At 37.8% G+C, this 17,167-nt stretch overlaps 1 protein-coding gene across 3 annotated transcripts in view; it reads right to left on the bottom strand.

Moving 5' to 3' along the window:
• The window catches only part of ARHGAP28 (Rho GTPase activating protein 28), a 199,739-nt gene that overhangs the window by 69,239 nt on the left and 113,333 nt on the right, over positions 1-17,167 (bottom strand). For 2 of the 3 annotated variants that reach the window (XR_009213513.1, XM_032152778.2), the window contains exon 3: positions 10,296-10,513. Coding sequence is in view for 2 of the 3 variants with exons in the window: in XM_032152778.2 (XP_032008669.1) it covers positions 10,296-10,513 (218 nt within the window). In the remaining variant the exon portion in view is untranslated. Of the gene's footprint in view, positions 1-10,295; positions 10,514-13,218; positions 13,288-17,167 lie in introns of those variants that run through there. The other variant, XM_032152779.2, reaches the window with a different exon arrangement.

Raw genomic sequence — 17,167 nt, 5'->3', positions numbered from 1 at the left:
CACAGGGGCAAACCAGATTATGTATTTTTGATATTTAAGCTAATATATTTTACAATACCATATATAAGTGTTTGAAGATTACCACTTGTCTAACCTACACACACACACACACTCTCTCTCTCTCTCTCTCTCATCCTTTCATGATTATCTACATTGTTATCTTCTGCTTCATAAGGTTAGATTTGAAAAAGGTAAGAAATAAATTTTTCAAACCTTATCGGCCTCTGCTTGCCTGATGCAATGTCTGCAGTCCAATTTAAAAATCTACTCACAGAGGATGCAATGTACCATTCTAAAATAGAAGTCCCTCTCTAATATACTAAGAGAGAAGAAGTTCTGTGAAAACTCACCATATATTTTTCCTCTAGTTTGGAAGAAGGCAAAAGATGGAACATAAGGATAAAAAGATACAAGAGAAAATAAATAAAATAAGCCCAGAATAATGAGAATCCCTAGTTAGGGGTGGGTGTGTGTGTGTGGTGTGAGATCGAAATTAGGGCTCCATAACATAAGCTGCCTGGAAATCTGGTGAAATCAGATGGCCTAATAGCAAGTTCTCCCCAGCATACTCCTGCAGAGAAGGTCCCCCAGCCAAACAACCCTCCTTATCCAGAGGACAGTTCTTGTGTATCTCTGAGTAGTATTTCAGTTCCTGGCCAGCCCATGGCATTACTCAAAAGCCAGTCACCTCCTCCTGTGGGAGCCAGGGGACAGCCTACCCTCTTGATGCTACAAAGCCTGCAGACTCTGCTTGCTCACCCTGTTCCCAAGAGCAGCCTACATGTGGCCCTGTGTGGCACGCAGTGTCCTCCTCTCCCAAGCTGTGAGGAAACGTGACTAATAAACTGCTGTCGATTTCACGTGACCCTTGTTGGGTGCTGTGTGTTCAACCACTCTCATAATCCAAGGGTGGAGAGCTTTCCCTCACCAATGGAGTAAAGAGAAGACAACCAAAATAGAAGGTAGAGCCAGGTGGGACACAAGGCTCACAGAAACCCATTTTTTGGAAAGGCTTCAGTGTCTGCTCTGACTTGCCCTCCTCTGGCTGAGGGGTGAGACACTGGCTGCAGCAAGAGGAATGGGGACAGCAGAGAGGGGCAAACACCTCGGGCCAAGTGTCCTGGTGGGAAGGAAGATATGACTGGAAGGTGTTAGCACACTTCGGAAAAATATAATAAAATTAGAAAAAAGATTGAATTAGAAAAAAAAATAGAGACAAAATCTGCAAAACAGGATTGCTCACAGCACCCGCTGACTACACTCCACATCCAGACCTCGGTCTACCTCAGGCAACAGAAGAGCGGCCAGAACACAAACTGGCCACATCCAAATCACTCAGCAGACTCTTAGGAGAGACCAAGAACCTGCTTCCAGATAGAGTGCCCCACATGAAATCTATGTAACATAAAAAGAAACTGTACAGAAATAAAACATCATCATCATCATCATCATCATCATCATCATCATCGCCATCTTCATCAGATCAAGGGTGGGAAAAGGAATTATTCTTGGAAGAGCAAAGAATCCTTCTTCCTCTAACAGGAAGGAAAAAAACTAAAGTTAAAGAGAAGGAAACATACTGAAGTATAACAGAGGAAAGTCTCTCACTGTAAATGGTCTGCCACCATGAATCCAGGTGGAGGCAGATGTCAGCAACCCCCCGTCCTTCTATGGCTCCTGTTCACGATGCACCATTTCAAAAGGTGGACCCAAGCTTCATGACACATGGTATAGATCATGCATGGGATTCATCTCATAGAAATAAAGCCTTCTACTGAGACAGATTCATTGGCAGTCATGAACTCAGATTAGCATTCTTTGAAACTTTGTACTAAAATGGACAAGATGGGCTCTGATGAAATGTGTTCACTTCCCCTGCTAGACAGTGCACTTTTTCCCACTTATCACTACACATTTAAGATGACATAGTGCTGCTTCCCATGATATTTACACTTAGAGTGGTACATATCTACCATGGAATACTATGCAGCCATAAAAATGAATGAGATCATGTCCTTTGCAGGGACATGGATGGAGCTGGAAGCCATTATCCTCAGCAAACTAACACAGGAACAGAAAACCAAACACTGCATGTTCTCACTTACAAGTGCAAGCTGAACGATGAGAACACATTATGGACATATGGTGGGAAACAGCACACAGTGGGGCCTGTCCAGGGTCGGGGGAGGGAGAGCATCAGTAAGAATAGCTAATGGATGCAGAGCTTAATACCAATGTGATGGGTTGATCTGTGCAGCAAACCACCATGGCACATGTTTACCTATGTAACAAACCTGCACATCCTGCACATATACCCCAGAACTTAAAATAAAAGCTGAAGGAAAAAAATGCAATTCTAATTCCAACAAAGAAAGATATTTACCTTTATAAAATAACTGATCTGTGCATGGTGGCTCATGTCTGTAATCCCAGCACTTTAGGAGGCAAGAGGCTAGGAGTCTGAGACCAGCCTGGGCAACATAATGAGATCTCATCTCTATAAAAAATTTAAAAATTAGCTGGGCATGGCGATGTGCAGCTGTAGTCCCAGCTACTAGGGTGGCTGAGGTGGGAGGATTGCTTGAGCCCAGGAGTTCCAGGTTACAGCGAGCTATGACTGTGCAACTGCACTGCAGCCTGGGTGACAGCAAGACCCAGTCTCAAAATGAACAGAAAATAACTGAAATGTCAAAATATTTCTTATGGTGGGAATTAAATTAATACTAAAGGATACACGGAGGGTAGCTCAAGATTTTCCATTATGAGCTCATTCAAGAGAACAAAATTGATCTGACATCTTCCCCCACACTTTGACTTCTGGCTGCAGCTATTGCCGTGGGTGTTGTTATTTTTGTTATTAAAGGTAGGGCATATAGTTATCTGTGAATTTAACTATTTATTTATTTCTGAGTTTATTTTTAAGAGTCTTCTTTTTTCTTCATTGTTTCCATATAAGTGGGCATTTTTTCCATTAGTTTTTCTAACTGTCTTGAAATAATTATTTTTTCTAACCTCCTTACACTGTTTCCCTTGCCTTAACTTACCAGTTGACTGTTTCTACAGGGAATTGATAATACCTCCTCTTTATCCAGAGTCACATCCAAAAGAGGAGTTGGGATACAAAAAATCATCTGGCTATTGAAAAAAATGAAAGTGCATTTTATTTTATTTATAGTTTCCCAAATTTAATTGTGCAATAAATAACTTGTTAGGTATAATATGTGTACATTCATACAGATTTGTGGAGATAACCACAGCTATGATTACCTATGCACTCGTCATTGCATTTAGCAATTTATCAATTCATACTGAGCACCTACTAAATGCCAGGCACATTAATAGACACTATTCTCTGTGGAAGACACTATCAACTGTGCACCCCAAATCCAGTCTGTTGTCTTCCTTAAGTTTCCTGATTGTTTTTATGAAAGACAAAAAAGAAAGACAAAAAGAAACTGGATTCATGGTAGGGAAAAACACCATCTACATCGTCTTCTTCAGAGAGAAAAAGAAACTCATATTTGTATAACACATTATTTCTTGTGTTTTCTGTTATGTGAAGCCAAATGTATATATATGTTATATAATCATTTTTACAGCATACTATATATTTATATAGTCAATTGTACATTAATTCCACTTTTAGCTAGTTGCTTATCAATTATGAAGCTGGAGATAAATTAAATCGACTATTTTGCTCAGTTAAATGTGTTACTGAAAGGAATATTTAATTCAGATATTCTGAATGTTGGAAAATGTATTTGGGTACTGGAATTCTGCTCATGATGAACAGGACTGTAAACCATGTGTGATGTATCCAGAGACTGATTTAACATTTTTGATTTAATATACAACTAAAACAAGGGTTAAATGTCTATTCCTTTATTATAAAAACTCCATTGAAAAACTAAATGTATTAGATATTTAGTGAAATCATAACATTGTCATTCTTCACCTTGCCTGTCCATATTTTCTAAGTTTCCAATCACAATTATGTATTACTTTCATTGTAAGAAAAAACACATTTATTTTCTGAAAGGAATAAGTACTACTGAAAAATCAGCACAAGAGAATTCAATCAAGATAGCAAAATGCACAGGCTACCTTCTCCTGTCCCTACAAATTACTCCAAGAGTCAAAAGGTATGTCTTTTTAAACGTGCAGTTCTAAAAACCACTGAGCATTTCCATTAACAGAACAGAAATTGTTGGAAGTTCCTGGCAGATAAAAATCAGGCAGGAATGGTTTGATAGGGGTAGAGGAAAACCTCAGCCTATAAAAAGGCACAAGAGAAAAATGCGTAGAAAGTAAAGGCTGATCCAGAAAAAGCCCATTTCCAGAGTCAAAATAAAAGGATCAGGGAGGCACCCCACACTCAGAAGGACCAAAGTAACTGGAAAATATTTTTCAGAACAAAGAGGCCAGGCAGACCCTTCCCTCCCAGACACTGAAGAGCAGGCAGTAGTTAACTCCCGGTGATGAGAGACACCTGCCTCGGTGGCAGTGGCGTCTGTCCTAGCGAGGGTGTGGCGGTTGTAGACAGAAGGCTGAATTGCATTTCACTTGGAGCCTTCTAAAAGGAAGTATAGCAATTTATCAACCCATACTGAGCGCCTACTAAATGCCAGGCACATTAATAGACACTATTCTTTGTGGAATAGTGTATAAAAAGAGAAGTTCAGTTTGCTTGAAAAGGAAATAAATTACAGTTCTTCAGGACTCCCATGACTTTGGCATTGATACCATATGTGCGTGTCTTTTAAAAATTATTTTACATTTTTTTAAATTTTTATATTATCAACATGGAATTTTTAAACTTAAAAATATGACTCATACAAACATAAAACGGGCACATGTCAAATGTTTTGTATTATTATTTTTTAATTTCTAATTTTTGTGGGTACATGGTAGGTATATATATTTATGGGGTATATGGGATATTTTGATTCAGAGGTGTCATAATCCCGTATGTATGTGTCTTAAGTGAAGGATGACAGTCAACACACTTCACCATTCAAAAAGGCCCAGACTCCTATTCACAGGAGAGTTCTGGGAGAAAAGAGGACCATACAACTCCCATTACCTATTCTAATCAATCTGTCAATCTAGTCCTTTCTTAATAAACATAAATCAACACCCAAGGATCAAAGTCAACAGAGCAACAACAATGGAAGAGAAAAACAACGATGCTAAAATAAACACATGACTCTGAAGGGAGCAGAAAATTCAAGGAAAAGAAGAGAACTTGAAATTTAAGATTTAATTTAGTTATTACCTTCAGAGTGCTGAGAGGCTACTGCAGTCAAGAAACAAGAACAGATGCTAGCTATAATGAAAGGGAAGTCAGGGCAAGGGGAGGGGCTTCAGTAAATTAGCAATATGACCATGAATTTTTTTTTCTTTTTGAGACAGGATCTATCATTCTGTCTTCTAGGCTGGAGTTAAGTGGGCCAATCACGGCTCACTGCAGCCTTGACCTCCCAGGCTCAAGTGATTCTCCCACCTCAGCCTCCTGAGTAGCTGAAACAACAGGCATGGGACAGCAGGTATGTGCCACCACAACTGGCTAATTAAAAAAATTTTTTTTGTAGAGACATGGTCTCACTATGCTGCCCAGGCTGGTCTCAAACTCCTGAGTTCAAGCCATCCTCTTGCCTTGACCTCCCAAAGTGCTGAGATTACAGGTGTCAGCCATCATGCCTGGCCAAATTTTTAAATATTGAAGGCATAAATGTTAAAACAGCCATGGCCAAAATAAGCTTGAAAAATATAAGAACATTTAAGAGACACAGAGGTTCAATCCAAACAGTGCAACAATCATCTAATAGGAGTTTCAGAAGGAGATAATTGAGAAAAATACAGTGAACAAACAAATACTTGTTTTAAATGCTAGAAGAAAATACGTAGAACCTGAAAAATGAACTAGTTCTCAGATTCTAAGGGCTCGCTTAGTACTGACCAGGATGAATTTTTTAAAAAGATAAAGTTGGTGAAATTTCAAGTTTCCAGCAATAAAAATAAAATTCAAAAGCTTCCCCATCTGTTATGTAAAGGAACAGGATTGATGCAGACATTGTACTTCCCCATAGCAATGGTACATAAGAAAAGATAATGGACCCATATCTTACAAACTCTGAAGTCAAGTGACTTTGAGCATGGGATTCTATGTGCAAAAAAAAATTAAGAGAAGAACCAGCATAATCTACATATCTATTTTCTAAATTACTGAATTTATAGATAAGTATAAGATAAATACTTATATCTTTATAAGTATTTTATACAATATAAAGATATAAGTATTTATCTTATACTTATCTATCTTACTTATATCCTTACTAGGTAAGTATATTGGGTCAAATTTATACATCTAAGATTAATGCAAAATCTCCTTATGAAACTGATTATAAGACTTCACTAAGAAAGTGAAATGGAAAATCTTAGGTAATTATTCAATTAATGTAGGTAAATGATGCCAAAGAAAGAATAAGAAGGGATAGGGAGGGAGATGAAGGGATAGGGAGGGAGACACACAATTGGTGGGGGCGGGTTGGAGGGAGAGAGAGAGAGGGGAGAGAGAGAGAGAGAGAGAGACAGAGAGAGAGAGAGAGACAGAGAGAGAGAGAAGAGAAGGACCCCAGAAACACAGGACAGGAGGAGGAACAGAGGAATTGGTGTTTATGTTGTCAAATTCAAATAGAAAACTGAAAAAGTTCAGGTACATTCGCTAGAAGCTTCCAAATTTCTTGCAAAGACAGATGCTGAATTTTTTAGGAAACAATATCTGTGAAGATGTTTCTTAGGCCTTATATATTGTAAATATTTTCTCAAAAGTGAGGTTTATATAGCTTTTTACATCTCTGACAAGGAACAATCTGAATTTTTTAAGCAGCTTATACAATGCCAAACTTACACTGATTTCATTTCACTGACTGCCCTGTTTTTCAAGACAACACAAGCCCTTTTGACTCCCTAGAATACATGGTCTTTCTTTCTCCTGTGCCCACCCACTTCCTTACTCCCCATTCTCAGTTCTCTCTAGAACTGAGACTTCAGCAGCAGGACTGGGAGGAAAGAGAGGAAGGCAGACGGAAGGAAGAACCCCGGGCCATTCCTCACCCCTCACCACAAATGCACTCTGTTAGGCCCTCTTTTGGTCTTTCCAGGAGTTAGACATCAGTTTATTCCATTTGCCTGTCTCAGTGAAGCAAAAGAAATTTCATTTTGAGGAATTGAGCACTTTATCTTTCCCTTCGTGGTCTAAATGAAAGAAGAAGAAGGTGCACAAAAAATACCCTTTACCTTGCTGTTTTTACATTACTAGAAGTCCAAAGTCTTAGGAAATCTGAAGAGAATAGTTATGCATTCTCTAGTAATGCACTGAGTAAATGGAGGATTTGGGAAAAGCCTAGAAACGCAGTTTCCTAGAGAAAAGCAAAATTCAAAGTCTGAAGTATCTGGAAATAGAAGTAAGAAAGGCAGCATGGATGCAAAGATTTTAGGACCCTCTCAAGATGATCCTGAAAACAACTGAAAAATAACCCAGGGAATTTTTTGTTTTCAGAAGAATTCCAGGCTCAGGCCCTCCTTTTATTTACAGTAATAGCAAATCACCCACTTCCAGTTTTTCTAGTCTCCCACCAGCTGGAATCTACTAGGTACTGTGTATCTTTGGGATCCACTTTGGGGGATACAAGAAAGGAAGAAAGAAGCCACCAGAACAGAAGGGTATCCCAGTGCTCCAGCTAGAACCCAGCAAAACATCTGAGCTTGCCATACCTGAATGCTTAAAAGTGGAAAGGAGAGTTGCTCTTCATTTATTTTGAAAGAAAATCCATTTGAAAGATGAATTTCGAATGAACATGAATGATCATCATAAGTCAAAGGTATTAATCAATTAGATCTTCAGCCTAGGAAACAAAGTTTTCCTTTTTCTAATATACCATGCTGAAACAAATTTGTCAATAAATCTCGAAGATTTAGTACAAATAGTACAATTCATATTTGCTTTCCTCTTTCCTTTCTTGAAACACCAAATAAAATGCAAGTGAAGGGGGAGGCTGACTTAGAAACTTACACTAACTCTTAATCTAAAAAAATTATGGCCGGGGGCAGTGGCTCACGCCTGTAATCCCAGCACTTTGGGAGGCCGAGATGGGTGGATCACGAGGTCAGGAGATCGAGACCATCCTGGCTAACAGGGCGAAACCCTGTCTCTACTACAAATAGAAAAACAAAACTAGCCGGGCGTGGTGGCGGGTGCCTATAGTCCCAGTTACTCGGGAGGCTGAGGCGGGAGAATGGTGTGAACCTGGGAGGCGGAGCTTGCAGTGAGCCGAGACTGCGCCACTGCACTCCAGCTTGGGCGACAGAGTGAGACTCCGTCTCAAAAAAAAAAAAAAAAAAAAAAAAAATTACGTTGGTTAATGTGACTCTAACTAAAACAAAGCATTCGAGTACTGCTTCTCAAGTAGAAAGTCCCTGAAGACTTTCAAAAAGATTGTTAAGAAGTATAATAGACTTTTCAAAACCCACAAGACACGTTACTTGTCCTTCATTTATTTGGTTGTTGTTGTGGAATCTATCCCAATTTCCCATAAAATCATCCCTTGGTACTGCTGCAGTATCATAGCATAAAGGACTCTAAGTGCTACTGGACATAAGGACCACAGTTTCTGATCATAAACCATGATGCTGCTGGGTGATGTCTCAATAAGAACATCTGATACAGAGGGTCAGATGAAAAATACCAAAATGTCAGGCCCAAGGAATTTAAACCAGCAAGGCAACAGTAGGCATTTTACTACAGTAGGCATCTTGGTCAGGACACCTGTAGCTAATGTCCTTGCCTCACATTGTGGAAGTCACCTTTACTCAGTTACAGCTGTAGACAATCCCACCATCCAAAAAGACACAGGTTTACACTAGGTTGAAAGTCCAAATAGCTCAGCACTCAAAATGCACTTACCATAAGTTATATCATTATATATGGCAGAAGATTCTAGAATTATGTTATTCAATACATAAGCTACAAGCTACATGTGACTGTTCATATTTAAATCAATTACGATTAAGAAAAATTAAAAATTCAATTTCTCACACTAGCCACATTTAAAGTGTTGGTAGTCATATGTATCTGGAGCTACCATACTGGACAGAAGTAGACCATTTCCATCACTATAGAAAGTTCTAAAGGATAGTGCTATTCTAGGACACTGTTAGCACAAATGCAAAGGTTAACTGGGCCTATATGAGCTGCCTTGGCAACTACCCAATGTGATTACTTTATCTAAAAGAAGATATGACTTACAGACAACCTTAAGTAATTCAAATTGGAGACTGTCTTCAACCATGATTTCTACTCAATACCCCTGAAGTTTTAATGTATGCCATTATTGATACCATAATTAATCAGACAAGAAACCTAAATCAGAGTGATTAACTAGTTTGCCCAGGTAACTTATCTCTAATTGCAGCTGACCATCAAATTTCCTTTTTTCTATATACTAGTTATCCCAAATGCTTCAAGAATCCCATCTGCACAGAACCTAACCTAGGATCTTGCACAGATAATGCATCTGTCGCATCTGTGATGCAATTATTGGAATGTAACATTGCAATTGTGCAATGAATAAATGAACAAGTCAGCTATAAGACAGAGCTAGCAGTAAAACAAATGTAGACATAGGAAAACATGAGTAATAGCCTTAGATGTAAAATTGTGGACATGAAATTGCTAAGGGTAAGCTAGAACTTCAACCAGCCATTTATCATAAAATGTGGGATATTTCCCTTCTGGTTTTCTGAATCATTCTCTTGCCCACTTAATTAATGCTGGTATCTTCCATTTTTTGACCATTTTAATTTATCTGAACATAAAGGCTACCCTACCCAATCTCTCATCCCCACCCCCCATTCAAACCAAACCATCTGGTCTTGCTTACTTCCCTAGGACTCCTTTGCCCGACCACAGAGTTTCCATTCAGTGCTTAAATTTAAGTAAAGGGTCCCTGGATCCTGTCCACAAAGACTTGTTCCACTGCCAAAGAAGTCACTCTCTGATTTCAACAAAGGGAATAAGTTTAGTATTGAGGGAGATTGCAGTACAGGAGATAAGAAATGATCACTTAAGTTCAAACTTGTAAAAATTTGCACTGTGCTGTCTGCTTTAGTTTTCTCAAAAAGTTAGAATGGAACCACCCAACCAGACATTTGATATTTTTTCCACCCCAGCCCCACCCTACCCCATCCCCAGTCAAACTAAGCACCTTTTGAGCCATGTTTGAGCCATTACTTACAGGAGATTCACTGACTCCAAAAATGTCTCTGACATCCCTGATAGATTGCTTATTCTTTTTCCTCATGGTTTGGGTATAGGTATTGTATCTCTTTTCCACAGCAGCTGCTTGGGTTCGAGTCAATGTAGAGAGCAAGGCTTTGCCATCTTCCTCTTCATCACCTGAGATCAGAGTTGATAAACCCACATCTTGCAGCCATTCTGCTTCAAGTTCTCCTTCTGTAAAAGAACATTACCAAGAGAGGGTTAGAATATTTTCTGTATGATTGGATGCCATGTGAATATCAGACAAGAAGTATTGGTAAATAATATTTGTATTTTTTTCTACAGTAATTATGGGAAAGAACTACAAGAATGAATGAAAGTCTGCACTGTATTTTTAAAATAAGTCAAATTTTAAAGTATTTTCTAATAGAGTAAGGTAATTGGCAGACTTGGTTAGGTAAATTTTCCTGCTAGAGAGTTAAACATGAGCCATGTCTGGCCTACTAATTTCAAAAAGTGATAAAACATGAATATTTAAAGTAAAACTATAATAGAAAAAAAACCATTATTTAATGGAATACAAATTGGTTTTTCAATCACTCATATGGAAGTTCAAATGCCAGGGCCACCATTCACCAGCTGCCTGATTCCTAAGTCTTACGATATCTCGAGGCCTCAGTGTCCTCTCAGCAAAATGAGCATAGTGAACCTCTATAGTTTTATGTTGTCTTGGTATCCCTCTTGAATATGGGCTTAACTTTCTCATACCAGAAGCAGGGCTTGGTCACGCTTGATGTGGTTTCCAGGTGTCCAACTCCTCCCAATTCCTCCATATAGCAGATCCAGGTATCTGCCTTATACAATCACCTCTTGGTGATGACTTCCTATGAGACAGCTGGATACAACCCATCTGACTCATCCCACCAACCCACACTCCCTACATGAACTGCACAGATAAGGTGTAGTGACCACTTCTCAGTCACAGAGCGACTCCCTGCTTGCTCTAAACCTGCCAATTAGGACTCCCGGTGGGAAACCTGCTTGGGTAATACTTGGATCCTAATTGAGGCTCTGGTCCCCAGGTCCCTCACTCACTCTCACTCTTTCCTGTTCCCTGCCTGCTTGTTGATTGCAAGTGTCCCAGATGGCTGCCCCTTCCCATTGGCCCTGAGAGACCAGCTGCCGTCTTCTCCCTGGGATCTGTTCTTTCTCTTATTTCATGTGTTTTGCTGAGTTGCCTTCTCTGTATCTCACCTGGCCAACACACCTGAACCTAGCTTATTTCCAGTCAGGGCTCTTTTATAGCATCTGCCAGTACAAACGAGTTTCCTGTGAGAGGGACACCCGGTCATGGGTTGAACACGAAGGTATTAGGCCACCCACCAGGATAAAGAGGTATCCTGTGAAAGGCAAACATCAGTGACCAAATCCCCTGTAGCTCCATCAGAGCATGGTTAGTTTATAGTCGCTCACCCGAGAGAGACCTCAAGACCAAATTAGAGAAAAATACAACAGTGAGAGTAATAATAACAAAAGGATTAGGTGCCTATGAGGATTTTTTTTTTCAATCAATGTATTTATGACAGGTAGCAAAGAATCTGGAACAAAGTCGGTATTCAATTGATGTTCATTCTCCCGCCTTTCTCCTTATTCTGAATGTTAATCTCTTTTCTCAGAAGAAAATTCAAAAACCTAAAATTCCTCAACATATAGAAATATAAGGAAATCAGAATAACAGTGTCCTGTAACAGAAAATCTACTACACATATGTTTCTGGGAACTATGCTAAGGCGGCATTACCCAAGCGAGGGTTGTTTAAAGAGCAGATTAGACTAATTTGTAAACAGCATGCCAAAGCATTAGTCTAGGAGTACTGGATTCTGCTTACATTATTGCCTCACTGATGTATAAACAAAGCCTTTGATGTGTATTACAGGCCCAATTTCTTAGCTAGGCAAATATTTAATTTTCTATCTTAATTGTTCATTTGCTTTGTAAGCTGTCCCTTTAACAAAAAAATGAAAAGTGAATTGATGATTGGCAGCCGTAATCTAAATAGTAAGCCCTTTAAGTTAAGAGTTATGACATGGAGCTCTTCCTTAAGCTATGGATAAACTTTTAATTTCTGAAGACAAAATTTACAATTTAATATTTAATATGTTAATATTAAAATTTTAAAAAGTTGTTTTTTCCCCTCCACCTATGTAAGGAGTAATGATAGAGTAGGAGGAAAGAGTACTTGGTAGGACTGGAGTTGACATAAATCGGAGGTGAGGTTGGTCTAAGTCCTTAAACTGCAGCCTAAGTAGGATGTATGTTTTCCATAGGTAAGAAATGTTCAGGGCAGATATCAGTGTTACTCCTGTTGGCTGCTCACTCTAGTTGCCAAATGTATAACTTCAACACAGAGAACTCCTTTGAATTTCAGTTCCATATATCTGACTGCCTATTAAATATCCACTTGGCTCTGGCATTCATATGTCATATTCACTGTGTTCAAACCTGAACTCGTATTTCTCACTCCCAATTCTAGGCCTCTTTCAGGATTCCGTATTTCAACACACGAAACCCACCATCCAATGTAATTAGGCAAGAGAGTAACCCAGGAGGCATTCTTGACATCTCCCTCTCTTTCACACATCAACTCCAACACATCCCCAAGGCCATTTCATATTGCCTCCTTATTACTGCTCAAAAGGTCCACCTTCCTTTATCTCTTCCGCCATGACCCTGGTCAGAGTTACATCCTCTCTCGTGGATTGCTGTGATAGACTTGCGACAGTTCCTCCTATGCCATTCTTGATCCCCTTCTAATCTATTATCCATGTTATAACTAAATGAGCCCTTTCAAATGAAAACAAAAATAATTCTACAGTTTTTCCTTGCTCTTATGACTAAGAAAACCCTTAACATAGCCAACAAGATGTGAAACTGCTTACATTTCTGGACACGCTTATACCATACTCTCCTCCTCTCCTGTTCTCTGGCAATACTGGCCTACTTTGGATTCCTCAAAAACTCAACATTCTATTTTGTCACAAGGTCTTTGGACATGTCAGCTCTTCTACTTGACCTCATAATTACTGGCCACCCATCTTTCAGATCTCAGTTTCTACATCGTTTCCTCAGGAAAGCTTCTTTTTCCCTGAACTCATCAAGATAACACTGCTGTTTCTTCTTCCTTCAAATAATTTTCTCCTCCAAATATATTTATATTATTTCATTAATTACTTTCTCTTCCACTAGATTATCAACTCCTTGAGAGAAAAAAAATTCTGCTTTTTTTTTTTATCACTCTAACACCAACACCTTCCAGACTGCTGTATTAGAGACGCTGTATTCCTTATCCTGCTCTAAAGGGATTTCATTTTAGTTCCCACAGTTAACTTGACTGGACTCATAACCTCCACTGCTTGCCCTGCTCTATGCAACATCTGTAATCTTGGTTAGTTAAAAACAGCTTTCAGCAGCTGTTTTTAAATGGCATGCTTAGAGTCTCCATATATATTCCCTAACTGACTCCCAGATAAAATGTGGGGCAATCTGAGCATCAAAATAAATGACAGTAAAAGATAAACCCACGAAATAAACCAGGAGTCCATTCTGATATAAAGAAATAACTTGGTGTAGAGTGGGATGTTTATATAGTTTGAAGGTACCTCCCAAGAAAACAGTAATTACAAAAATGAAATGACCAGGTTCACATTGGAGAAAACTTGCATGTATATATCACCTTAAATAAGTGATTGAAGTGGACATCATCAGTGACAGAACAAATTAAAATTATGAGCCACCTGACAGGATGCCATGAGAAGAACACAACATCACAACTTGCCAAAGATGTATAACCTGAGTCTAAGTCATCGGGAAACATCAGACAAACCCAAATTGTCTGATGTAGAGGAGCATCTATAAAATTACCTGTAATTTTCAAGTGTCAAGGTCATAAAATTCAAAGAAAGGCTAAGAAACTGTTCCAGACTGTAAAGGGGAGAGAGCGAGAGAAAGAGAGAGAGAGAAGAAAGAGAAACATGTTTTTCAATTAAACATAATAAGCGATTCTAAACTGGAGGGTTTCTTTTTTTGTCTTAAAAGGTAATCTAGAAAAGATAGCAGTCTGAGGACTGGATGATAGTAATATAATAAAAATAATGTATTAATTTTAATAGTATGCTGTGATTATACAGCGAATGGCTTTCTGTCTATATAAGTGTGTATGTATATATACATATAATACCTAAAGTACTTGGGAGTGATAGAGCATCAGGATGGCAAGTTACTCTCAAATGGTTCCTGAAAGAAACAGTCTTTAAAATTGTACTTGTGACTTCCCCATATGTTTGGGATTATTTCAAAATTAAAAGAATATAAGTACATATGACAACTTAAAGCAAAAATGACAACATTGCATTGATGTATGTACAACATATGCAGATGCTATACATAAAACAATAGTACAAACCACCGGGCATGAAGAAGAATGAAATTCTACTGCTGCAAGATTTTTATATTTGATATAGTGAAGCATAGTATTTATCTAAGTAGACCATAATAAGTTATGGATGAATATTAAAATGCCTGAACAGCAACACCAATTAAAGCAATATAGCTGAAACGTAAGCATAGAAACTATGAAGAAATTGTGAAGAAAAACACAGACAGATAGGTAGAGAGTAAATAGATGAAATAAGATATATCTTGCAAAGAATAACCCTATAACCCTAAGAAAGCCAGAATAACTATATAATTATTAGACGAAGCAGACTTCAAGACAGGGACTATTACTAAGAGTATTGAGGAAGGTCATTTATAATGATAAAATGAGTCAATTCAACAAGAAGGAGTAACAATCATAAATGTATATGCACCCAATAACATAGTTTCAAATTATAAGCAACAAAAACCGACAGAACAAAAGGAAAAAACAGACAAATCCACAATAAAAGTTAGAGATTTTAACAACTTCTCTCAGTACTTTTTAAATCAATCAAAGATTAGTAAGAACATAATAAATACGATTAAAGGTACCACCACCTTAATCTAATGAGCATTTACAGAACACCACACTAACCAACAAGTAAAACACATTCTTTTTAAGTGCACATGGAACCTTGACCAAGACAGACTATATTTTGAGCCATAAAATAAGTCTAAATTTCAAAATTGAAATGTATAAACTATGTTACATAACACAATTTACTTAGAAATCAATAACATGTCTAGAAAACCCCCAAAATTTGTAAATTAAAAAATACACAAAGAAATTGAGAAAACATTTAAAACTTAATAATGAAGATATAACATATCAAAATGTGTGGGATGGAGTGATAGCAATGCTTATAAAGAACTGTACATATTCAAAAAGATGAAAGACTTAAAATTAATGGTCTAGGTTTCCATCTTAAGAGCACAGGAAACAAGCAAATTAAACACAGAAACGTAAACAAAGGGAGATATAGATTTTATTAATTTGTTTTCAAAGAACCAACATACTAGTAAAGCACATTATATAATTCAACACCCATTCACATTACTGCCAGAAAAACTAGGAATAGAAAGCTATCTGATAAAGAGCATTTACAGAAAGTTTATAATTACCATCACGTTTAATGGTGAGTACTGAATCCGTTCCCTGTAAAACTGGGAACATGACAAGGATATGTATGTGCTGTCACCACTTCTATTCAACTTGTACTAGAGGCCCTAGCCAGTACAATAAGGTAAGATAAAAAATAAAAGCACAAAATATCAGAAAGGAAAACTGTCTCTATTCATAGATGACCTCTTTGCTTATGTAGATAATCCTAAGAAATCTAATAGACAACTACTAGAAAATCAATTTAGGAAGGTAATGGTATATAACATTAAGATACAAAAATGAACTATATTTCTATATGCCAGAAACAAACAAGTGAAAAGACAGAGGCAAACCCAATTAAAAGATCCCATTAAGAATATGAATAGACAAGTCACAGGTGGTGAGAAAGTATCTGCAATACATATATCTGACAAAGGACTTGTATCAAGAATATACAGTAACAAAAATTTTTAATAAAAAGTAATAAAAAGTTTTAAAAAATAGTCAAGAGTTTTCACAAAGCAAGATGCATGAAAAGAGAATAAGCACAGGAAAAAGTTCAACATCGTTAGTCATCAGCGAAATGTAATTACAACCATAATGAGATACCCCACATATCCACTAGAATCACTCATATGATGGAGACTGAAAGCATCAAGTGTTGCAATGATGTGGAAATGGAACTGCCTGTCATACACTGCTGGAAGTGGTATAAAATAGTAGAACTACTTTGGAAAAATGCTGGCAGTTTCACAGTTTATGTAGTTAAACATTCTATGAAAAATACATACATCCAAGAGAAATAAAAACATGTCTATACAAAAAGACTTTCACAAGATTGCTCATAACAGCATTACTCATTGTAAGCAAAATTGTAAACAATGTTCAAATTAAAAAGTAGATGGATAAACAAATTATGGCATATTCATACAATGGAATATTACTGTTATGGGTTGAGTTATGTTCCCCAAAAATGTTATGTTGAAGTCTTAAACCCTGGTATCTATGAATATAACCTTATTTGGAAACAAAGCTTTTGCAGACACAATTAAGATGTAAATTGAGATGAGGTTGGAATACTATGCAGCCATGAAAAGGAGGAGTTCATGTCCTTTGCAGGGACATGGATGAAGCTGGAAACCATCTTTCTCAGCAAACTAACAGAAGAACAGAAAACCAAACATCACATGTTCTCACTCATAAGTGGGAGTTGAACAATGAGAATACATGGACACAGGGAGGGGAACATCACACACCAGGGCCTGGCAGGGGCTGGAGAGCTAAGGGAGGGATAGTCTGAGGAGAAATAC

The sequence above is a fragment of the Hylobates moloch genome, unplaced genomic scaffold, assembly GCF_009828535.3.
Source record: "Hylobates moloch isolate HMO894 unplaced genomic scaffold, HMol_V3 SCAFFOLD_5, whole genome shotgun sequence".
NCBI lineage: Eukaryota > Metazoa > Chordata > Mammalia > Primates > Hylobatidae > Hylobates > Hylobates moloch.
Note: the sequence above shows the minus strand (reverse complement) of the source record. Positions and strands in the feature narration are given on the sequence as shown.